The 22285-nt window shown below is 47.4% G+C and overlaps 4 protein-coding genes across 7 annotated transcripts; 1 reads left to right on the top strand and 3 right to left on the bottom strand.

Moving 5' to 3' along the window:
- Positions 1 to 30: 30 nt before the first annotated feature.
- Positions 31 to 8072, bottom strand: map1sa (microtubule-associated protein 1Sa). The gene is made up of 7 exons (XM_035648732.2): positions 7787 to 8072; positions 6930 to 7031; positions 6137 to 6219; positions 5921 to 6061; positions 2397 to 5178; positions 1969 to 2174; positions 31 to 1885 (listed from the first exon to the last, which is right to left on the bottom strand). The coding sequence occupies exons 1-7, from the start codon at positions 8070 to 8072 to the stop codon at positions 1730 to 1732; spliced, it is 3756 nt and encodes a 1251-aa protein (XP_035504625.2). The 3' UTR covers positions 31 to 1729.
- A 75-nt stretch (positions 8073 to 8147) lies between these two features.
- On the top strand, positions 8148 to 13293 carry trmt13 (tRNA methyltransferase 13 homolog). Of its 2 annotated transcripts, XM_035648734.2 has the most exons (11): positions 8148 to 8445; positions 9007 to 9050; positions 9730 to 9796; positions 9882 to 9941; positions 10039 to 10108; positions 10539 to 10645; positions 10885 to 11070; positions 11248 to 11320; positions 11404 to 11478; positions 11569 to 11980; positions 12266 to 13293. In XM_035648734.2, the coding sequence occupies exons 1-11, from the start codon at positions 8296 to 8298 to the stop codon at positions 12447 to 12449; spliced, it is 1428 nt and encodes a 475-aa protein (XP_035504627.2). In that variant the 5' UTR covers positions 8148 to 8295; the 3' UTR covers positions 12450 to 13293. The 2 variants fall into 2 exon arrangements, with proteins under 2 accessions (XP_035504627.2, XP_035504628.2); XM_035648735.2 differs by lacking the exons at positions 9007 to 9050; positions 9730 to 9796.
- lrrc39 (leucine rich repeat containing 39) lies at positions 13031 to 16695 on the bottom strand. 3 transcript variants are annotated; one of them, XM_035648742.2, is made up of 9 exons: positions 15769 to 16695; positions 15410 to 15577; positions 14807 to 14915; positions 14563 to 14719; positions 14333 to 14469; positions 13926 to 14071; positions 13702 to 13854; positions 13441 to 13628; positions 13031 to 13219 (listed from the first exon to the last, which is right to left on the bottom strand). In XM_035648742.2, exons 2-9 carry the CDS (start codon positions 15526 to 15528, stop codon positions 13203 to 13205), a joined length of 1026 nt encoding a protein of 341 aa, XP_035504635.1. In that variant the 5' UTR covers positions 15529 to 15577; positions 15769 to 16695; the 3' UTR covers positions 13031 to 13202. The 3 variants fall into 3 exon arrangements, with proteins under 3 accessions (XP_035504635.1, XP_035504634.1, XP_035504636.1); XM_035648741.2 differs by having other exon boundaries at positions 15810 to 16695; XM_035648743.2 differs by having other exon boundaries at positions 16402 to 16695.
- A 141-nt stretch (positions 16696 to 16836) lies between these two features.
- dbt (dihydrolipoamide branched chain transacylase E2) lies at positions 16837 to 22284 on the bottom strand. Its single transcript, XM_035648733.2, has 12 exons — positions 22179 to 22284; positions 21654 to 22010; positions 20023 to 20152; positions 19863 to 19938; positions 19476 to 19657; positions 19265 to 19392; positions 18913 to 19165; positions 18654 to 18820; positions 18496 to 18573; positions 18156 to 18347; positions 18008 to 18079; positions 16837 to 17570 (listed from the first exon to the last, which is right to left on the bottom strand). Exons 2-12 carry the CDS (start codon positions 21696 to 21698, stop codon positions 17403 to 17405), a joined length of 1491 nt encoding a protein of 496 aa, XP_035504626.1. The 5' UTR covers positions 21699 to 22010; positions 22179 to 22284; the 3' UTR covers positions 16837 to 17402.
- Position 22285: the final 1 nt, after the last annotated feature.

Raw genomic sequence — 22285 nt, 5'->3', positions numbered from 1 at the left:
TAACTAATAACAAAGTCATAATAAAACAGGTAAGTGATCGAGGAAAATTTTTATTTTGACACAACCTGTAAAACTAGAGCTTGAATACACAAGTGTGTGTTTGTGTGTGTCTGTGTGTGTGGTCATTTCAGTGATGGAACAAACATATGTTGAGATATTGTCAGAGTTAAACTCCTGATATGTCACTCGCACAGAAAAGTTGTAAATTCAAAATCAAGTGAAAAACATTTAGGCTTTTTAATGAGGAACAGGAAATTTATATTTTTCTGATAAAACATTTTTGAGATTTTAAAACCACCTGACAATTAAAGTCACAGTCAGATTTTTGATTTAATCTTTGAAAATATGTTTTTTGTCTGTAAATCATGTCATTTAAAAAACATGAAATATTTGAACTTTGCAGCTCAAATGCTTTAATAAAAACATCGTCCAACAAGATCTGATGGTTCTGATATTGTCGATCGAAGACGAGACGTGAATTTAAAAAGGAAAAAAAGAAAGAAAGATAAATAAATAAATAAAATTTGAAATGTTTGGATTTTGTTCTTTCAGTTGGAATCAGGAAGTTGAATTTCAGTCGATTCTACGTTTGAGACCAAAAACACAAAACTCACAAAAATAACAAAAACAAAATCAAGAATAAAATATAATGATAATAATCATGACAATGATGATGAGATGCTCTGAACAGATTCTGATAATTGATATATTGATTTTCCTCCAACAGGTTGTGAGTAAGAACCGTCCCATCAGAGTTCAGAGTATGAACAGCTGAGACTCATGGGTAATGTAGTACGCAGACTTGATGTCATTACATTAAACTGATGATGAAACACGTGATGAAACACGCACACACATGCACAGACGCACACAAGCATCCATCTCAACGTGTGTTGGGACCGATCACAGAAGCGCCGCCCCCAGTGGAATGAACTGTTAACGGTTTTCTGATAAGAATCATATTTATAAAGGTCAACATTAGGAAAAATATATATTTCCTTTTTGTCTTCGACGGCCCGCTCAAATACAGTAAAAATGAGATCATCTTTATTGATTTATGTATATATATATAAAATATATATATATATATATAAAATATATATATCCTGTAAATTGAGACGATGAGACAAACATGGAGACAGAGGATAAAGATGTTTAACTGTGAATCAAATTGATTCTGTAAATACAAGATCAATCCAGGATGATGAATAACAGGCTATGATGTCATAATTATGAGACAGATCACATGACATTCTGACGACAGAAGAGACAATGTAAACACGAGAACAGGGTCAGAGGTCAGGATGTGAGGATGGTTTAATAACTGTGGGATTAAAAGTGACGTTATAAAAATCCTGAAGTCTCCTGATCACTAGAGAACTGTAAAAAACTAAAAGCATTGAACGCACCAGTGATTCGTCTCAGTGAATCTTAGTGTTAATATTAAAATGTTATTTTGATCCGGTAAATTAAATACTGGGATTTAGCCAATGTAACTGGATTCAGGGTTCAGGTTTGCTAACCTGCTAACATGCTAATATCTGTTAGCAGGTGAGCTAAAGGTCTTGACCCAGCAGAGCAGGAAGTGACAAGAAGTGACAGGAAGTGACGAACTATACGGTGACGTCTAACTGTAACCGTGCCCGACTGCGTGGTTTGGTCTGGCTGTAGCTATGGCAACATTAAAAGACTCGTTCTCCTCCTGTTCAGAGCCCTGGGTGGGCGGGGCTCAGAACTCAACCTTGCAGGCGGGAAAGGTCTCCTCCTGCATGGCCACGGTGCTGTTGCTGCCCAGCACAGTGATTGACAGCTCCTTCTGCCTGTCGTGGGTCTCCTGGTACCACTCGTGCATCACCAGCGAATCAAAAGTCGGGATCAGAGTCACCTGAGGAAGGGGGACAGAATCAGACCAGTTAGAGCAAAGGTCATGAAGGTGGCCGAGAACCATGACTCAGCATTTTCTCAGACCTGGACGTCGGGCCAGCTGCTTTTCCCCTCCAGCAGCGAGTCCAGGATGCTCCTCATCGACTCGTCTTTCACTGGATCGTCTCCGCTCACGATGTAATACGAGGAACGGATGCGTCTGAAGAAGTCCACGTCCACGGTTGAGGCGGCGGCGCTGGACGGCAGGTAGGCCAGATCCACGTAGACCGCAGAACCCGTGACTCTGGAGGCTGGACATAAATATAACAAGTGTTCAAACTGACACCTGAGGGTCACAACACGTCCATGTTTCTGCAGCCTTTGAAGATCAGGACAGGAACATTTGTATTAATATTTGTTGCTAAATATGATTGGAATGACTCAGGAGTGTAAATTTATCTGGGACCCTGTTGAGGGTTTGGTTTGGACCAGACTCACGTTACAGAAGATCGAGTGTTTCAGGCGTTGCCTACCTGAGGATGCTTGTCTTGAGTTTCCAATTCTGGATCCACCAAGTGAGTTTCTGGACGAGGGCTTGGTGTCGAGGCTGGACGTCATCTTCAGTGAACCCGTGGAACTGCCCGCCTTGAACTTTCCGTTCTGGGCCGTGGAACTTCCAGAGTTTACCTTCTGCATCGGACCTGTTGGTTTCTTGCTCTTGGCATTTGAACTCTTCAGACTCTTGCCCGGTCCCTCAGCCTCTGCGTCGGCCATGCAGGCTCCCGGCTGGGGCGGTAGTGGGGGCAGATCCTTGACTGGGGAAGGTGGCGGGTCATGGGAGGACCGCTGCCCCAACTGCAGAGTGAGATCTTGACTGGATGAAAAGAGGCCACTGGAGTCGTTGTCAGAGTCAACGTCTGCGGTGGTGGAGGGACTGTCCTCTGACAACTGGGGAACGTCAGGATCTGTGGCCGTTGGCAAAGAGGCGCTCACTGTTGTAGGCGGAGTTTCCTGGCTGTCGGCTGAAGGACGTTCGCTGCCGTCTGGATCCTGAGAGTTGTTGTTGTTGTCCGACTTGTCAGGTGAGATGCCAGAAGCAACGTGCTGATGGTTCTCTGGGGTCTTGGGGTGTTGGAACTCACATGGCGACACCAGACACAGATCAACATCATGGGGAACATCTGAGGTGAGTTCTTCTTCCAATCCATTTCCACAACACTCATTAGGGGATGACCACAGCGCTCTGTTGGAGTTCACTCTGTCTCCCATGGATCCTTTAGGAGACTTTGCAGAAGGTGGCACCACTTGCTCTTCATCAACTTCTGTAGCGTGAGGCGAGCTGACCTCAGCGGACACGGAGGTCAGAGTCAGAAGGCCAGACTGTTTATCCTGAGAGGATGTGGAGTCTGCGGTCCTACAGGATCCTCTGAGGTCTCCGTCCTGAGAGAGCAGCTCCAGAGTTCTCTCCTGGTCTGGTCCGGTGTTCTCTAAACCGGTGACTGGCGGTTCAGAGGTCAGAGTGAGATCAAAGTTAACACTGAGATCACTTGTGGGTGTTTGGTCCACTTGGGCACATCGGACCATTTCAGGACTCTGTTCTGTCGAGGTCTGGTTCGCCTTTGCTCCATCAGAATTCATGACCTTTTGACCCCTGTTTCCAAATTCAGATGTTATGTCCTGAGTCTTTGACACCTTGACCCCATCGGCCTCTTTCTGGTTTTCCTGCTCATTTGGATCTGGACGACCTTTCGACACTTTGTTCTTCTTCAGAGTCCCACTCCGGCCCAGAGTCTTCTTCAGGTCAGCGCCTGGTGCAGATGTTTTCTTCACCTCTTTACCGGCTGGTTTTGTTGTTTTATTCTCCTCCGTCTTTACTTTCGGCTCAGGTTTAGTGTCTTTCTTTGGTTTTGTAGTCTCCTTCCTTACAGCTTCCTTCCTCTTCTCTACACTCTCTTCCTTGTTTGAAACCGCAGCAGGAACCTTCTCATCTTTCTTTTTCACTTCCCTTTTCTCTTCTTTTAACAAATCTTTCTTTGGAGCAAGTTTTTCAGCGGGTTTCGGTGGCTTTGATTTAACGTCTCCATCCTTTGATTTAGACTTGTCTTCCCCGTCTGTCCCGTCTCTGTGAGACGTGTCACCCGCTGCCTTCGGCTTCGTTTTGACCTCCTGTTTTCTGACATCCACTCGTCCAAGCTTGTCTTTCTGAAAGGCACTACTGGGTCTGGAACTGGACTTAAGGCTTTCCCGGCTCTCTGCTCTTTTTGGTTGTTTCTCACCTTTGGATGTTTCTAGATCTTTCAAACACACTGACGAGTGTTTGAGGAAATCTAGATGTTTGAGTTTTTCAAGTCCATCCAGAATTTTGGTCTGAGGCGTGCACCCTGGGAAGAGGACTCGGATGATCTTCTCCTGAGGGCTGGACGGATGCCAGACCAGCAGCGCACAGATGGACACAAGGCACGGCAGCGGAAGGTTTGAGCTCTTTACATTCGATCCATCGTTTGGCCAAATCTGAATTAAAGCTTCTAGTTCTTTGCTTCCGTTGACTGGATTTAGCGTGTACAGCTCCAGACGGCCCACTCCCATCTTTTGGAACAAGATAACCGGTTCAATAATGGGTCCGCTGCCCCGGCTGAGAGGTTCAGGTTTGATTGCCATTCTTTGTAAATACTGAAGAGTGAGCGCCACTTGGTCGCAACTCCGCAGCTCACTGGGATCCTCCTGAACGGACTTCAACCTGTCAGGAATATTGAGGAAAACCACGCCGATCTCCGGAGAGATGAGGTTTTTCATCCAGTTCTCTTCGGTCCGAGATCCAGACGACTCGTCTTCCAGCTCGGCTACTTTCCTCAGCAGAAGACTGTTTAGCCCGGGAAGATTGTCCACACCGATGTGGGTAAGGAGCACAGAGTCGACTCTGTCCAGGTGTCGAATCAGTTTCCAGAAGCAGGAGCGGGGGTCGGAACCGCCGTTGACCAGAACGTTAAATCCATTGACAGCAAAGAAGGCAGAGTCCCCCCTCCCACCGGGGAAAATGTAGCAGCAGGGTCGAGAGAGCTTCAGGAACCCCACGGTGCTTGGCGGCTCCAGGAGGTCGAAGGGCGACTCAGACTCCAACGACTCAGAGAGGTACTCAGTGAACTCTTGCAGACCCTCCATCTCTGGGAGGACGCAGGGAGGGTTGATCTGGATCTTGATGAAGTCTTGAAGGTTGTGTTTCTCCAACAGAGAGTTCTTCCAAAGGCCGTAGTCCGGACAGCTGAGGGTGAGGCTGGCTTTCACCACCGGGTCTGCAGAGCTCAATGACGCCCCGACCTGTCACAACACAAACAAACAATATCAACTGAAACAAGATCTTTTTATTACTAAACCCAGTCGTCAGTCCCTGTGACGGTGGGACCAGGAGGCCGAGAGGACCAGGAGGCCCAGAGGACCAGTAGGCCCAGAGGGTCAGGAGGCCCAGAGGGTCGGAGGTCCAGAGGGTCAGTAGGTGCAGAGGGTCAGTAGGTGCAGAGGGTCAGGAGGTGCAGAGGGCCAGGAAGCCCAGAGGGTCAGTAGGTCCAGAGGGTCATGAGGTCCAGAGGGCCAGGAGGCCCAGAAGGTCAGTAGGTCCAGAGCATCGTCCACTAAGCAATGAGACTCTAACCATTTAAAGGGATAGTTCAGTGATTTTGAAGTGGGGTTGTATGAGTTATTTTTGCATAGTTGTCTGGCGGAAAACTAAAGCAGTGAAAAAAATACGTCCTTTATCGTATAATTGAACAGATACTTTATTTTAGGTAAGGTTTAAAAATGTGGTGAAAAAATAGGTTTTCTAGGTTTCTGGGTGGTCTCTTCTGACACAGTGGGACTCAGACTTCCACTACTTCCACTTCTCCTCCAAACTCCGCAAAATTACATCGCTGATCACATCTCCATAAGGAAACATATTAACTATACATAAGTAACTCATACAACCCCACAACACCGAACTATCCCTTTAACACATCACAGATAAACATGTGCAAATCAAATTCCTCCCTGCCTGAAACAGACCAACGGGCTGAAAGGTTCTTACCTCCTCATCTGCAAATATGTGGAGGAAGTGTTTGAGCGAGAAGCAGCCGCTCTGCAACACAATGTCTCCACTCTCCTCCACACACCGACCTGCCAGAACCAACAGCTTGTGTCGAGAAGAACCACAGATGAGCCGCCGCACCTGGAACCAGAACGACATGGTTCAGCTCACAGAGGAGAACTCAGAACAGACTCAGAGGGGCTGGTGTGTTCTCACCTCTGCACAGACGAAGTCATGAACTGGATTCACCACAACCTGAGTGTCCAGTACGTCTCCGCGGTGCTGAAGAGTCCGCTGACCTGACGAGACACAACACCACACCACGGACCAGTTCATCCTTAATATCATTTAGTCTATGAAAACATCAACCACACAGATCACAGCGAAAAGATGTCGTGTCCAGAGGTCGTGTCCAGAGGTCACCGTCTGACCGTTGTCCACATCTGGGTCCAGATGAGCGACAGACGATCAGACGGTTGATGGATGAACTGGATCAGTTTCCTGACGACAGTAAAAGTTTTAACATCTCCACGACAAACAGCTGGAACATCTGCTCCTCATGTGGTTACCATGACAATAGTTCTGTTCTCCTCTTTATCAATCAGGTCAGAACCATGTTCGGGTCATAAACAGACTCGGGTCAGGGTTAGTGAGTGTGTTGTGTCAAGAGTCCTCACAAGTATAGTGTGTTAAGTGTGTGTGTCCTCAGGCTGATCAGCAGAGTCTCAGCTGACTGTGTTTATGAGTTTACATCACACACACACACACACACACACACACACACACACACACACACACACACACACATCAGATGTAAATAATCCACATTAACTGTCTGTAGATCACATGTCTATACACTGATGTCAGTGATGTAAATGGTGATTTCAGTGGTGTCAGTCAGTGCTGTCAGGCAGTGGTGATGTCAGTGGTGATGTCAGTGGGGAAGTCAGTCAGTGGTGATGTCAGTGATATCAGTTGTAATGTCAGTGGTAATGTCAGTGGTTCTCACCTCTCACGTCTTCTGACAGAAAGGCCGAATGTCTCGACACGAAGAGTTTCAGCTGCTGATCCAGAACTGACATGTCCAGATCTACAGACCAACACCGCACACCTGCAACACACGCACGCACGCACGCACACACACACACACACACACACACACACACACACACACACACACACACACACACACACACACATAACCCTCGGTAAACGTCACATTGACGTCTGCCCTCAACAATTATTAAATTAAATTATTGACAAAATTAAATTAAAGATTCATCATGCGGATAAAATATTAAATCAAGTGAGTCATCAGATCCATCAGAACCATCAGATCCACCAGATCCGGTGACACCGTGAACAAACTGATAACTAATGATCATTTATATTTGTTTATTCAGGTTCCTGGTGACCGGAAGGTAATTTACCTTTACAACACAAAATAAAACGGACTTTCACAATAAAGGTCAAACCGGTCAAACATGAACATTGTAGATTTGATTCCGTTACAACACGGACACACGGCGGGTCCGGACCCGGACCGAGTGAAGGCACCAGCACCGACGACTGGACCGGACTAAACCGAGCCACTGCTCGGAAAGAGTAAACTAGTGACCGAGGAGCGGCTCCGATCGGTTCATCACAGGAAGTGTTGTAAGGTGGAGATTCAAAGAGTTTTGACGAGTTTTAACGGTGTTTGACGGAGGTCCGTGACCCCGGACATTGGGCGTTAAACCCCGGGGGGAAACGGTTGGGGACCATCAGCTGCTGCTCACGGGTTTTATTATGAAAGGCCCCGCGGACTTCTCGCCCTGTGGACCCGGTCCTGCGGCTCCGGTGCCGGTTCCCTTCACCACAACTTACCTGAGTCGATCTGCCGCAGAAGCCGCTCCAGCAGTCCGGCGGGCCGCAGCGCTCCCACCACCACCAGCAGCGAGTAGTCCGCCGCGGGCCCGGAGGAAGCGCCGGGGGAAGAACCGGGACCGCCGCGCCGCTCCGCCGCCGCCATCATGGCATGGACGGTCTCTGGTGACGTCAGCGGGACGCTCACACCGACCCCGCCCAGCTCTGACCAGAGGCGGGAATACGCGATGATTGACAGACGAGGCGGCCAATAAGAGAGGAGGAGTGAGCAGCTGAGAGCGAGCATGGCCAATCAGAAGCGAGAGGGGCGTTCAAGGCAGCTGAGGAAAAATCTGCATCGTTTCGAAACTAACTGTAAAAACCCTTTTATATCTAGTCTGTGGTTCGAGTGCAATCTGAGACCATTCTGATCCACGAGGTGGTGCTAATGTATCTACAGGGGGTTTACTAACCGCCATTAAAAACCGATACAAGAAGAAGTTGTTTCCTACAGTTCGGGGAGCACCTGAATGCAGCACGGAGGGTCAGCCGCTTCCGTGTCTTCCAACATGGCGGCGCCCGCGTCCGGCTCGTGCGGCTTCTTCGTGGAGAAGAAGAAGAGATTCTGTAAAATGATCGTGGGAAGAGGAAGGAGGTTCTGTGGCGAGCACGCGACCATGGTGGGTTCACGGACACGTGCAAGAGCTCGTTTCAGCTCCGTCCTCCGCCGGCAGGGGGCGCTGAAACGCGTGAATATTAATAATCGGGGGTCACGTGATTCAGCTGTAAACAAATAATTAGCTTAAAGCTACACACCAACAGATGAAGGACACATGATGACGTCTCTTCTGGGTCATATTCATATTCTTCTTCAGATTGAATTGTTAACGTTCGTTCATGGCACGTCACGTTAAATATCGCCGCGCAATGAATTGTGGGTCTGTTTCTCCTTTCCTCTCAAAGGAAGCTCCATTGTGTCCTGAGATAGGAAAGGAAACATTGAAGCTCCTTTACTAAGCACTTAGAGAATCTGAACATCATCAGGTGATGAGGAAACACAGGTCACATCAAGATTCAGGAAACTTCCTAACAGATTTGACAATTCGAACCCTGACATCGACCGTTACACCTGTTTGACCAGCTGATTGTGTCAGGACTGACACAGAACTGACAGTCAGTAGAACTGACATGTTTCTGAACGTGAGCTGTGATGTCATGAATCCCCTGTTTCCTGTTTCCAGGAGAGAAGCAGCAGCAGAATCGTTTGTCCTCTGGATCCCAAACAGTCAGTCACTGATCAATATCTTCATTCATCAGATCACTGATCAATATCTACAATCATCAGGCTACTGAGCATATTATTAATCAGATTATTGATCAGTGTATGAATCAGATTATTGATCAGATTATTGATCAGTGTATTAATCAGATTATTGATCTTTGTATTAATCAGATTATTGATCTTTGTATTAATCAGGTTATTGATCAGTGTATTAATCAGATTATTGATCAGTGTATAAATCAGGTTATTGTTCTGTGTATTAATCAGATTATTGATCAGTGTTTAAATCAGATTATTGATCAGTGTATAAATCAGGTTATTGATCAGATCATTGATCAATGTATTAATCGGGTTATTGATCAGATTTTTGATTGGTGTATTACAGGTTATTAATCAGGTTATTGATCAGATCATTGATCAGTGTATTAATCCGATTATTGATCAGTGTTTAAATCAGGTTATTAATCAGATTTTTGATTGGTGTATTACAGGTTATTAATCAGGTTATTGATCAGTGTATTAATCGGGTTATTGATCTGGTTATTGATCGGTGTATTAATCAGGTTATTGATCAGGTTATTAATCAGGTTATTGATCATGTATTAATCATGTTATTGATCAGGCTATTGATCAGTGTGTTAAATCAGGTTATTTATCGGTGTGTGTGTGTTGTTCCCTGCAGCACAGTGAGTGAAGACAAACTGGAGAAGCACCTAAAGAAGTGTAACTCCAGAGAAAAAGACAAACCAGTGAGACTTAACTCATTCATTGTGTTCATTGGACAAAGGTCATAGGTCAAAGGTCTCTAACGTCTGTGTGTGGAATTTTCTTCAGGTTTATTATGTTGAGAACATAAACGCTGGATCAGCTGATGGAGATGAGCCTCTGCCGCAGGTGATGTCACCTCTTCACCGAACCATGCTAATGCTAAAGACCCCTTGAAACAAGGTGGTTTATCCTTCAAATGCTAACGCTAATGCTGCTGTTTCAGGTGAGTCTGTGTGAGCGAAGCAGGGCGGAGCTACAGTCCCTGCTGGACAAACTGAGGACAGCAACCGGAGGTGAGATGCTGGTTCTCCTCCTCTTCCTCCTCCCTTTCCTCTTTGTCTTCCTCCTCCTTCGTCTTCCTCTTCCTCTTCCTCCTCTTCTTCCTCCTCTCGGCAGGTTTTTGAAGCTAAAAGTCTTCTAATAATAATATTAATTATAATAATAATGGTGATGATGATGATATATTTTGATGGAACATTTTGAAGTTCAGTGTGAACATGTGACACAAGTCTAATGTTGTAATTTACACTCACCACTGAGGTCACACGACTGAGGTCACACGACTGAGGTCACACGCCTGAGGTCACTGACTGAGGTCACACGTCTGAGGTCACTGACTGAGGTCACACGACTGAGGTCACTGACTGAGGTCACACGCTTGAGGTCACATGACTGAGGTCACATGACACCTGCCAGGTGAAAAGACTGTGTTGATTGGTGTAGATCTGCATTGCGACGTGGACGACAGAGTTCTGTCTCACCCCGTCGTCGAGGAGGAGCTGAACAACCCGCAGAACGGAGGCTCTGCCCACAAACACCTGAAACAACAGGTACACAATCCACCTCAACACAAATATTCTGTAATCTGAGTTTAAAATCACAGATTAATGTCTGAGGAGAGAAAAAAAACACAGTCCATAAATTATCAGTCCACATGAGACCACTTGAGACCACTTGAGACCACATGAGACCTACAGGTGATGAGTCTGTGACAGATCTTTGGAGGCCACGCGCCCCTTGAGGAGGCAGATCTGGTCCTGGTCCTGTCTAACCAGTCAGGTGTGTCCAGTCTTCTATTGTAGGTCACCTGGAGGAGCTGGGGCTGCTGGGAGGGGGACGCTGCTTCGTGGAGTTTGGGGCCGGTCGAGGGAAACTGTCCCACTGGATCCACGAAGCCCTGAAGGACCGGGACCCCCTGAAGACCAGCGAAGACCTGCAGCTGCTGTTGGTGGAGCGCTGCAGCACCCGCTTCAAGGCACGAAGACACCTTACAAGTTTATCTTCCAGACTTTAGACCCCCTGAGTCCAGCCCCCCTGAGTCCAGCCCCCTGAATCCAGACCCCCTAAGTCCATCCCCCCACTACCTAACCCTGAGTCCAAACCCCCTGAGTCCAGACTCACTCTAACTGCCCTGGTCTATGTTGTGCTGCAGGTGGACGGGAAACATCAGGATACTGGAGCTCAGTTTGAGAGGCTACAGGTCGATATTCAGCATCTGGATCTAAGTAAGACCCACATCTGGAGGCCCTGAAGGTTCAGATCTCTTTTGTTCATGGTTCATCTCCTCTGATCTGATCTGATGTTTCAGGTAAAGTTCCTCTGATCAGGAAGAAGAAACTGCCGTTAGTGGGAATCGGGAAACACCTGTGTGGAGCAGCAACAGGTGAGAAGTCTGCTTCACTCTCTGAGACCTGATCTGACAGTTCTGGTCCCATGTGGTTCTGAGTCGACTCTAACTGACCTCTGTCCTCAGATCTGGCTCTGCGCTGCTTGTTGGACACACCAGGACACAGAGCGGAGACGGCACCGCCACCAAAACGCCTCAAAACCTCAGAACCAGCTGCCGAACCCGATCCAGACTCAGGCTCTGTCTCTAATGATCCAGGAGCAGGTTCTGACCACGGTCCGGTCTCTGGTCCCGTCCTCGGCCTGGCGGTGGCGCTGTGCTGTCACCATCGCTGTGAGTGGCATCACTACGTGGGTCAGCGGTTCTTCCTGCAGCTAGGACTCGGACCGACTGAGTTCTCAGCTTTCTGTCGAATGTCCAGCTGGGCCACATGTGGACTGAGACCGACCCGTCAGGACCGCCCACCGCAGGATGTGACCAACCAAGGAGGAGACGACGAAGAGCATGAAGTGGCGGAGGAGCCGGATGCCGTGGACGGGTAAATATTTTTCACATCAGCCATGCAATCAGCCCTGTTAATTTATTCATCACTGAGATTCAATATGAATAAAGACATTCATCTAAAAAGTTTGGGAGTGAGAATGTTTGCTCTCACTCCTGTCCCTCATTTTTATCACCATGACGTGTGACATCAGATGTAAATGATTCATATTTACAGTAACTGACATGATGACGTCCTCTCTTCTTAGTCATATTCATATCAGAGAGCAGATCTGTGTAAAGAATCTAGTGACAGATGCATGTGAACGTTTGTGTCTGTCAGGTTTCTGTCGCCAGATGAGCGACAGACGGTGGGACGACTCTGTAAACTCCTCATCGACAGCGGGAGAGTTCACTTCCTGTCCACTAGAGGCTTCAGAGGACGACTGAGTCGATACGTCGACGCTAGTGTCACGTTGGAGAACGTCTTACTGACCGCAACCCCGCCCCCTGACTGCAGCCCCTGACCATGCCCCTGCCCCCTGACTGCAGCCCCTGAACGCGCCCCCGCCCCCTGACTGCGACCCCACCCCCTGACTGCAGCCCCTGACTACAGCACCTGACCGCGCCCCCGCCCCCTGACTACAGCACCTGACTGCGGCCCCGCCCCCTGACTACAGCCCCTGACCGCGCCCCCGGCCCCTGACTGCAGCCCTTGACGCGGCCCCTGACTACAGCCCCTGACCGTGCCCCCGCCCCCTGACTGCAGCCCCTGACGCGGCACTGACTACAGTCCCTGACTGCGGCCCCGCCCCCTGACTGCAGCCCCTGACACGGCCCCTGACTACAGCCCCTGACCGCGGCCCCGCCCCCCTGACTGCACCCCCTGACTACAGCCCCTGACCGCGGCCCCGCCCCCTGACTGCAGCCCCTGACGCGGCCCCTGACTACAGCCCCTGACCACGGCCCCGCCCCCTGACTGCAGGCCCCGACGCGGCCCCTGACCGCGACCCCGCCCCCTGACTACAGCCCCTGACCGCGGCCCCGCCCCCTGACTGCAGCCCCTGACGCGGCCCCGCCCCCTGTAATTAGAGATCATCTGAAGACGTCAACTTGAAACATTTTTATTGTTTTCTGTCATTTTTCAAACAAAGAGAAAATGAAAATGTTCGACACAGAAACGAAACAAACATGTTTGTGTTTGATGAAGTGAAACTGTGTGTGTAGCAGAGTTGAGTCTTTCAGCTCTCATCACGCAGCAGAAGAAGGAACTCTTAGTTTCAGCCCAAACATTCGTCTGAAACAGAAGAAACATTCAGTAACTTCTTAATTTGTATTATTATTATGATTTTATTAAACATGAAAAATTCATTTTAGTGTAATCAATACGTATTTCAATTGTTATTGATTATGTTATTGATTATATTAGTACTGTGTGTGTGTGTGTGTGTGTGTGTGTGTGTGTGTGTGTTGGTGTGTGCGTGCGTGCGTGCGTGCGTGTGTGTGTGTTGAACTCACGGTTGACGCAGTGCATGTTGACAACAGCGTAAGACCTCTTTCTCGCCTCCTGGATATAAATCTTCATGAACTCTCGTCCAAACATCTCTCTGTCATCTTCATCATCGTCTTCATCGTCCTCTGCCTTTGTCTTCCTGCTGGGCAGCGTCACGTCCAGAGTCAGAGGGTTGTCCCTGAAGTTCACGAACCTGCTCCAACAAAGACACAGGTCCGATGAGACGTCCTGAGGCGGGACATGTTTGTGTGTTTGTGAGGACAGACCTGAGGCGGGACATGTCATCCATCAGAGGGGGGATGTCTCTCAGCCGGTTGCTGCTGAGGACCAGAGTGTCCAGACTGGACATCCTGCTGATGTTTTCAGGGAGTTTCTCGAGCTTGTTCCTCTGCAGCCACAGAGTGTGAAGCTTCTCCATCCTGGAGACAGACATCACTCACTGTTCATTGGCTGCTGTCTAAAGGGGCGGGGCTCAGATGATGTCACCCACCTGTGTATGTCTTCAGGTAAGTGCTGCAGTCGGTTTCCGCCCATATCGAGCCACTCGAGCGCCGGCAGCCCCACAACGCAGTCCGGCAGGGAGGTGAAGTGGTTCATGGACAGATCCAGGTGCTGCAGCTTCTTCAGGTTCCTGAACTACAGACGACAGAACAGACAGAACAGAACAGACAGAACAGACCGCAGGTCAGTCTGCAGTCACTGTCCAGAGGAGGGTCTGGGTCCACAGCTGGTCTGAACACTACTCAGGTTCAAACCTCTGAATGACTTTGGGCTGGTTCCAGTTTGTGTTCATATAGGAACTGGTTTAGATTTTGGTTTGGATCTGGTTTATATCTTGGGGCCTGAAAGCTGCGATATCGATTTATACCTGAAGCTGGTTAAATTTTTGGTGTGTACCTGGTCTGGAAGGTGGTCCAGGTCTCGGTTCATGGCCAGCTCCAGTCTCTCCAGATTCTCACACGAGCTCAGCTCTTCAGGAACAAACTGGACTCTGTTGTAGCTCAGCAGCAGTTCTCTGAGCCGGGTCACCTTCCCTGAGACCAGAACCAGGACAGGAGAAGACACAGAGTCTGAACGGTACTGTCAGCTTCAGGCGTAAGGAGGGAACCTGTAGGGGGCGTACTGACCGATCTGTTTGGGGATCTCATTGATCCCATTGCGGGACAAATCAAGAACCAAAAGGTTCTGGAAACTTGAGATGAAGTGAGGGATCTTCTGCAGTCCGGTCCGGTGGATCTGCCACTCCTGGACCTGACTGAGCTGGACCAGACAGCCCGGCAAAGACTAGAAAAAGAAGAATTATGAGAATCTCATGAGACATGGTGTTCCTGGGACCAGAACGAGTATATCCATAATCTTCTCTGTCAGCACCTTCCACTCCTCGTGTTCGATCCGGAGGATCAGTCGTCCGTCTTCCATCTGCAGCTTCTGTTTGAGTCGAGCCAGAACCGCCCGGTCCTCCCAAACACCGACACACAATCTAGACCACAGAGACCAAACATGGACGAGGACCAGACCACAGAACCAGAACCGTCATCTACGAACACACATCGTCTTTATATACAGTCGCTGACCGTCTTTATATACAGTCAGTGATCATTTTTATATACAGTCAGTGATCGTCTTTATATACAGTCAGTGATCATTTTTATATACAGTCAGTGATCATCTTTATATACAGTCAGTGATCATTTTTATATACAGTCAGTGATCGTCTTTATATACAGTCAGTGATCATTTTTATATACAGTCAGTGATCATCTTTATATACAGTCAGTGATCATTTTTATATACAGTCGCTGATCGTCTTTATATACAGTCGCTGATCGTCTTTATATACAGTCAGTGATCGTCTTTATATACAGTCAGTGATCTTCTTTATGTACAGTCAGCGATCGTGATGAGGGTGTTGTTCTCTGATTCCACCACCAGGAGTTAAAATCATAACTTTCAGGTGAGTGGGCGGAGTCTGACCTTCCACTGGCCCCGCCCCCCCGATCATGGCTCCTCCTCTCCTCCTTGTTCTTCCTGATCCTTGTCTCCCACAGAGCTTTAATGGAGCTGACCGAGCTGCCCACAGCCACGCCCACCATGATGATGTCACAGTGTACCAGTGGTCAGGTGAGATGAACTCTGACCATCCTGTTGTTATGGATTATTGATGATTAATCAAAATGTTCCATTTTATTTTACATTATAAGTTTAAAAACTTACAATCACAATACATCATTTTTTTTTGTATTTTTAAAGATTTAAATCATGAATAAATGTTAGATAAAAATTTACAAAACTAAAACTAGTGTAGTAGTATTATTAGCAGTGACAGTACTCACTTTGTAGGACCACAGTAGTACTGTAGTGTGACAGTACTCACCTCGTGGGACCACAGTAGTACTGTAGTATTATGTGGCACAACAGAAGTCGTTGTCGTCCATTATGCGTCTCCTCTGAAACCTGACCTCAGACCCATTGCTGCTAATTTTATGCTCCAGGTCACATGACCCCACTGACAGTCACGTGACTGTGAGGTCACAGTCTACATCATGTGATCATAAACACACATCTCTTATATGTTGATATATTTACATGTTCATATGTTTACATATTTCTTAAAGAAAAAAAACGCTGTTACGCTGTTTATGAACACATACAGGTTGAGGGGTGGATGTGTATCAACAGGGTGAGGGACGGAGGTGTATGAACACAGGTTGAGGGGTGGAGGTGTATGAAAATGAAAACTGAAGTGATGACGAATAAAGGTTTATCTTATAACGTGTGAACCTGAGACGTCATGTCAGTGAAGCCTTCATCTAATCAGAGCACATCTCTGGCGTCTGGTGGTTCAGAACAGGTGGTTTTCATGTTGTGACATTTCTAGCCAGCATGCATTGTGGGGTGAGGTCGAAATGTCCTTCCTCTCTACTGCTCATTGACCTCAGTGGAAAAGAGGAGGAAAACCAACCAACCTGCAGCATTCTGGGAGTTGTCGTCCAGACGTGAGACGCCAAGAACCTGCGTCGCCTTCTCAGAATGATGAATCAGCAGAACATCTGGTCGTCTCCATGGTGACGAGAAGCATCCGGGTCCAGATTGAGCTTCAGGTGTCGACATGTTTGACCAGGGTGATTTATGTTAATTTATTCATCACTGAGGTTCAATATGAATAAAAACATTAAACTAAAAGGTTTGGGAGTGAGAATGTTTGCTCTCACTCCTGTCACTCATTTTTATCACCATGACGTGACATCAGATGTAAATGATTCATATTTGCAGTAACTGACATGATGACGTCCTCTCTTCTGGGTCATATTCATACTCGTCTTCTACTGCAGATTTAATCATTTACATTTGTACATGACGCCTGGTTTTAAGGTTGGTTTGATTCTTGTAATTTTCACTTCTTTCTTTAAAGTTGAACTTTATTTCATCATGTCAGAAAACAAACTTTATGTAGACGTTGAAAACAAACACAGCAGGAAAACAACGTTCTAACAGTTTGTAACAGAAACCGACACCAGGGGCTTTTTACCCAGCAGCCACCGGGGCACTGAAGACATCCAGGAGGTGCGTTCGCTGCTGCTGCTGCTCACAGCTGCTGTCCAGATGTGTCGTGTCCATCAGCAGCTGTTCTGCACATCAGTCCCCGATCAATCATGATTCATTATTAATAATCATAACAATACATGACATTGTTAGTATAAAACATATTTTTCTAATTAGTGTTTCCATTATGAAGGTAGTTGCAGATGAATTGATATTTGATCATTGATCCAGGACCTCTAACCTCTGCAGGGGGTTGGTTGCCGTGGAAACAACATGATTGACAGGTTGACCTCTGCCCCTCACCATGCACCTTGCTCAAAGGCAACAAGGAAACGACAGCGAGCGAAGTGAAGGCCTCAGGAGAGGTGGAGCGAAGGCGGCGGGGGGAAGTTGGAGGCGTGGGCGTGTCTCCGTCCTCCCCGGTCTACTTCAGGTCCAGCACCATGCTGGCCGGGTTCTCCAGGTACCCCCTCCACAGGTTGGAAAAGCGACACATGGTGGCTCCGTCGATGACGCGATGATCCGCCGACCAGCTGACCTTCATGATGTGAGCCGGGACCACCTGACCGCCGCCGTCGAACCGAGGGAGGACCTAGACACAGACAGGAAGAAGACCCGGGCGACATCATCACATCATGTTGTTATGGTAACTGCTGTGTTCAAATTGTCAAATGTGCCGAGGAAGTTTCCAAAATCTTTAATTGACCCGTTAGTGTTTCCGCAGCACCTGATAATGTTCAGATTCTCTAAGTGCTTAGAAACGGAGCTACAATGCTTCCTTTCCTATCTCCTTTAGCAACGGGTACACTGGAGCTTCCTATGAGAGGAAAGTAGAATTATACCCACAATTCATTGCGGCAGCGATATTTAATCACAGAACGTCTGCTACATGAACGTGATGTTAAAGGAGCCACATGACAACCTAGTTCAGTGTGAGTGAAGTCACAAGTCCTGTTAATCCTCCTTTAACCTCTGACCTTATGACCTTTTCAAGTGAGGTCAAGGACGATCTGAGGTTTAAAAACCCACCTGGATTTTTCCCAGAGCTCCGATGGCGACCTCTGGAGGGAGAATCACTGGTTTGGCGTACGTCCCCCCAATCTGATGGAAACAACAGACAGAGGTCAGGGGTCAGAGGTCAGTGAACGTTGTGTAGCTGTCGTGAAGCCGGACTCACTGATCCGATGTTGGACAAGGTGAAGGTTCCTCCGCTCAGGTGGCTGGTTCCCAGTTGACCAGCTGACCCCAGCGCCTGCAGACGGTTCAGCTCCAGAGCGACATCCAACACGCTGAGCAGCTGCACGTTCTTCACGTTGGGAACCAGCAGACCCTGAATGGTGTCCATCGCCAGCCCGATGTTGTGAGACGCCTGAGGGTAAGGAAACAGAACCGTCATGGCTGCCGCCGCATCACAAGGTCAACCAGGAGCCACAGAGCTTCATACACATCCTGCTCAACAGGACAAGTCCTGGATGTGACCCGGTTCTGATTCTGAAACCGGTTCTTACGATCTTTACCTTGTAGGTGATGTTCTGGCAGCTGTCGTCCACTGAAGCATTCAGAATGGGGAAGTGGAGGAGACAGAGGGAAGCAGCCTGAGCCAATGAGAGCGCAGCATCAGTGTGAGCAGCAGACATTAACCAATGAGCATGAAGGTGATTTGGACCTCAGGTACCTTGATGAAGAACGGCATGTAGCTCAGTTTGACCCCTCGACCTTCAGCCACAGATCTGAGTTCAGCTCTCAGAGCGACGAGGCGACTGAGGTCGACCTCGTCGCAGTAACCGAAGTGAGGAATCTTCAGCGCCGCCGTCATCGTCTTCATCATCGCCTTGTGGAAACCTGCAGAACACAAAACAGTTCAGGTTCTGACAAGAGTCTGGAAGATTTTTACCTGTAGATCAGTGTAGTTCAGATCACAGATGACCTCTGACCTTTCAGGGGCTCGGTGACGTCCTTCCCGGTGAAGACGGGTTTGGTCGTGGTGGGCGGGGCCGTGACAGGGGTCGGAGAGCTTGCGGGCCTGAAAGCAGCAGCGTCAGCAGCCTGAGCTGGAACCAGAGTCTGGATTTCTTGGATCGGGGTCGGAGGCAAGATGGCTCCCGTCTGCCTCGCCAAGAAGTTCAGGATGTCTTCCTTCAGGATCCGTCCATCTTTACCTGTCCCCACCACCTCACTGAGCTTTATCTGAGGACAGAGTCAATCAGGAGCAGGTTACAGACGAGGGACAGACTGAGGACAGACAGGGAACAAACCGAGGACAGACTGGACACTGGAGACACTCACATTGTTCTCCATGGCGAGGCGTCTCACGGCGGGCGTGGCCTGGGTCTTGTGACCTTTGATCTCCTGGTGGGTGTGTTCTTCTCGAGCCATAGCTGGCGTCTCCACCACATCCTCCTCCTGGATCACCTCTGAACCACAACAGTCACATGTGAGTCTGGATCAAAGTGAACCTGGGTCCAGACTAGAACCAGGACTCGAATTCAAGTCTCACCTGAACTTGACTCGGTCTCGATGTCGACCAGCGGTTTGCCAACTAACGCCGTGGCGTCCACATCGTAGTAGAGTCTTCTGATGACACCATCATAGCGGCTGGTGATGGTGACGGACGCCTTGTCACTCTGAACTTCACAAATGCTGTCGAACTGAGAAACTTTATCACCCTCCTTCACGTACCTGCCACACAAAACAAGTTATTCCTGCAGACCAGGACCCGGGTCTGGGGGCAGTTGAGTTGGTCTGGAGGTAGTTAAAGTAAGGTAGTAGGTAAATGTGGGGGTCTGAAGGTAGTTAAAGTAAGGTAGTAGGTAAATGTGGGTCTGGGGTTAGTTAAGGGTTAGGGGTATCAAGGTAGGGGGTAACTGGGGGTCTCAGTACGTACCACTCCTTCACCGTCACCTCCATGATGCCCTCTCCAATGTCCGACAGTTTGAATTGGACGATTGGTCCTCGACTTGCTGAACAAACAAAATCAGACCAAGTCATCATAAGTGACATCATCAGTGACATCATCACACACCTGACAGGACTGACTGACTCACCCACAGTCGTGTGCAGCATCCTGCAGCTCATCGTCCCAACGTTTGTGTCACATGAGAAGCTGATCGGCTGCTGAGCCCGAGATCTGACGCTCTGCAGCCGGAAACATTGTCCGCGGTACTGTTGAGTCAACTGACAGGAAGAGAAACACACGTAACAACTGACAGAACAGACAGATTCAACAACACTGACGAGGCATCACATGACGTCTCGCCCATGTCTCTGCTCTGGGTGGGGACCACACCTGAGGCCGGGGTGCGTTCCACTTTAACAAACCCTGACCTCTGTTCTGAGTTAGTTAGATCAACTCTGACATCATCAATGGAGTTGCGATACTACGAGTCACCATGGCTAGAGTTAGAGATATTATTATCATTGTTATTATTATTAAAGATATGACTTTGTGCTAATTCTGACAGTGGTGGGAAGCGTATGTTGCCCGAGTCAGTACGATGAAATACAGTGATAAAATAATAACTGATGAGACTACAGGGTTAGGGTTAGCGTGTCATGTTAGCGATGCGTCTGGTGACATCACACGTGACGTCAGTGTGTTGTTATTTAATTCTTTTTCATTTAGTTTCAATTTCATGGGCACAAACATTACATGTCTTCAGCTGAACATGAATCATGTGAATATAGTGCAGAGCATATGGTTTTAATCAGTTACCATGGTAACTGACCTAAAGTTTGACTTCACTCTTCTGTTAGAAACTTCTCCAGTCTCAGAGCTGCTCATTGTGACATCACGACCTCATTATAGCATAATGCATGTTATGATTTGGAGCTATAATTCACAACAGGATGTTAGCTGTTAGCTCTTCCAGCTCATTGTCAGTGTTTGTGTAAATATAATTTTATCTTCCATTATCTAATCCCCACCTGCAGTATGCTAACTGAACATAACTGAAGCTAACTGAAGCTAACTGACCATAACTGAACATAACTATACATAACTGAACATAACTATACATAACTGAACATAACTGAAGCTAACTAAACATAAGTGAAGCTAACTGAACATAACTATACATAACTGAACATAACTATACATAACTGAAGCTAACTGAACATAAGTGAAGCTAACTGAACATAACTATACATAACTAAACATAACTGAACATAACTGAAGCTAACTAACATAAGGGAAGTTAACTGAACATAACTATACATAACTGAACATAACTGAAGCTAACTAACATAAGTGAAGCTAACTGAACATAAATATACATAACTGAACATAACGGAACATAACTGAAGCTAACTAACATAAGGGAAGCTAACTGAACATAACTATACATAACTGAAGCTAACTGAAGCTAACTAACATAAGGGAAGTTAACTGAACATAACTATACATAACTGAACATAACTGAAGCTAACTAACATAAGTGAAGCTAACTGAACATAACTATACATAACTGAAGCTAACTGAAGCTAACTGCCAGCCGGTGTTTTAGCGTGTCATTCCCGTGTGTTTGTATTTGACCCAGGTAGCAGCAGCTAGAAGGCTAAGCTAAGGAGGTGACCAGGTGACGGAGTGACGACATGCCTTTAGCATTAGCTCAACGTTAGCATTAGAACCAGTGAACCTGTAGCCGAGTCAGAGTCAAAGTCTGAGTCGTTTCCTCACCAGCCGCCGGAGAACAGTAAACGAGCCTCTGGTCACCGCCGCCATCTTTCCTCTCTGTCGCACGTCACAGCCGCACGCCCCCTCAGCAGCGAATCAGCGCAAAGTGTTTGTGTTTTCTTCTTCTTCGTTGTCTTCGTTTTCTTTTTCTTCTCCTTCTTCTTCTTCTTCTTCTTCTTTTTCTTCTTCTTCTTCTTCTTCTTCTTCTTCTTCTTCTTCTTCTTCTTCTTCGTCTGCGTCTGCGGAGGAAAAGCGTAACGCTGCCACCCGGTGGTCAGTGGAGGATCAACAGGAACATTGTGTTGGAAAAGTTCGTTTTTGTTCTTTACCGAATGAAAAAAATCATCTTTCTTGGCAATTCTTGAATTTCATAGGGAGAAAAAAATTGTCAAGTTAACTCCAGAATCATGAACACGTCACCATTTAAATTATGTTTTAACATATTAAAACTTGTTTCACCAAAAGTTGCATTTTGAGCTCAACCACACATAAATAAATACATATATACTTATATACTTATTTACACACCCATAGATCCCCTCTTACTGCTTGTATAGTAACATCAACAGTTCCATGTTCTCCTCTCTGGTCCATGAATGTCTCGTTCCTGTTTGTGTGTGTGTGTGTGTGTGCGT

Source organism: Scophthalmus maximus, chromosome 13, assembly GCF_022379125.1.
Source record: "Scophthalmus maximus strain ysfricsl-2021 chromosome 13, ASM2237912v1, whole genome shotgun sequence".
In the NCBI taxonomy this organism is placed as follows: Eukaryota; Metazoa; Chordata; class Actinopteri; order Pleuronectiformes; family Scophthalmidae; genus Scophthalmus; species Scophthalmus maximus.
This window is presented reverse-complemented; position numbering and strand designations above follow the sequence as displayed.

Bases quoted from the DNA above. Each gene is read 5' to 3' on its own strand.
- trmt13 (XM_035648734.2), top strand. From the start codon at position 8,296: ATGCAGCACGGAGGGTCAGCCGCTTCCGTGTCTTCCAACATGGCGGCG. The intron at 10,109-10,538 runs GTGAGATGCTGG...TGATTGGTGTAG, and splicing joins ACTGAGGACAGCAACCGGAG to ATCTGCATTGCGACGTGGAC. The intron at 10,646-10,884 runs GTACACAATCCA...AGGTGTGTCCAG, and splicing joins ACAAACACCTGAAACAACAG to TCTTCTATTGTAGGTCACCT.
- dbt (XM_035648733.2), bottom strand. From the start codon at position 21,698: ATGGCGGCGGTGACCAGAGGCTCGTTTACTGTTCTCCGGCGGCTG. The intron at 20,153-21,653 runs GTGAGGAAACGA...TCTTCCTGTCAG, and splicing joins TTACTGTTCTCCGGCGGCTG to TTGACTCAACAGTACCGCGG. The intron at 18,574-18,653 runs GTACCTGAGGTC...TCATTGGCTCAG, and splicing joins ACATGCCGTTCTTCATCAAG to GCTGCTTCCCTCTGTCTCCT.
- lrrc39 (XM_035648742.2), bottom strand. From the start codon at position 15,528: ATGGTGGGCGTGGCTGTGGGCAGCTCGGTCAGCTCCATTAAAGCTCTG. The intron at 14,916-15,409 runs GTCAGACTCCGC...TCTGTGGTCTAG, and splicing joins GGGGGCGGGGCCAGTGGAAG to ATTGTGTGTCGGTGTTTGGG. The intron at 14,720-14,806 runs GTGCTGACAGAG...TTCTTTTTCTAG, and splicing joins TCGAACACGAGGAGTGGAAG to TCTTTGCCGGGCTGTCTGGT.
- map1sa (XM_035648732.2), bottom strand. From the start codon at position 8,072: ATGCTCGCTCTCAGCTGCTCACTCCTCCTCTCTTATTGGCCGCCTCGT. The intron at 7,032-7,786 runs GTAAGTTGTGGT...CGTGTGTTGCAG, and splicing joins TCTGCGGCAGATCGACTCAG to GTGTGCGGTGTTGGTCTGTA. The intron at 6,062-6,136 runs GTGAGAACACAC...TTCTGGTTCCAG, and splicing joins ATGACTTCGTCTGTGCAGAG to GTGCGGCGGCTCATCTGTGG.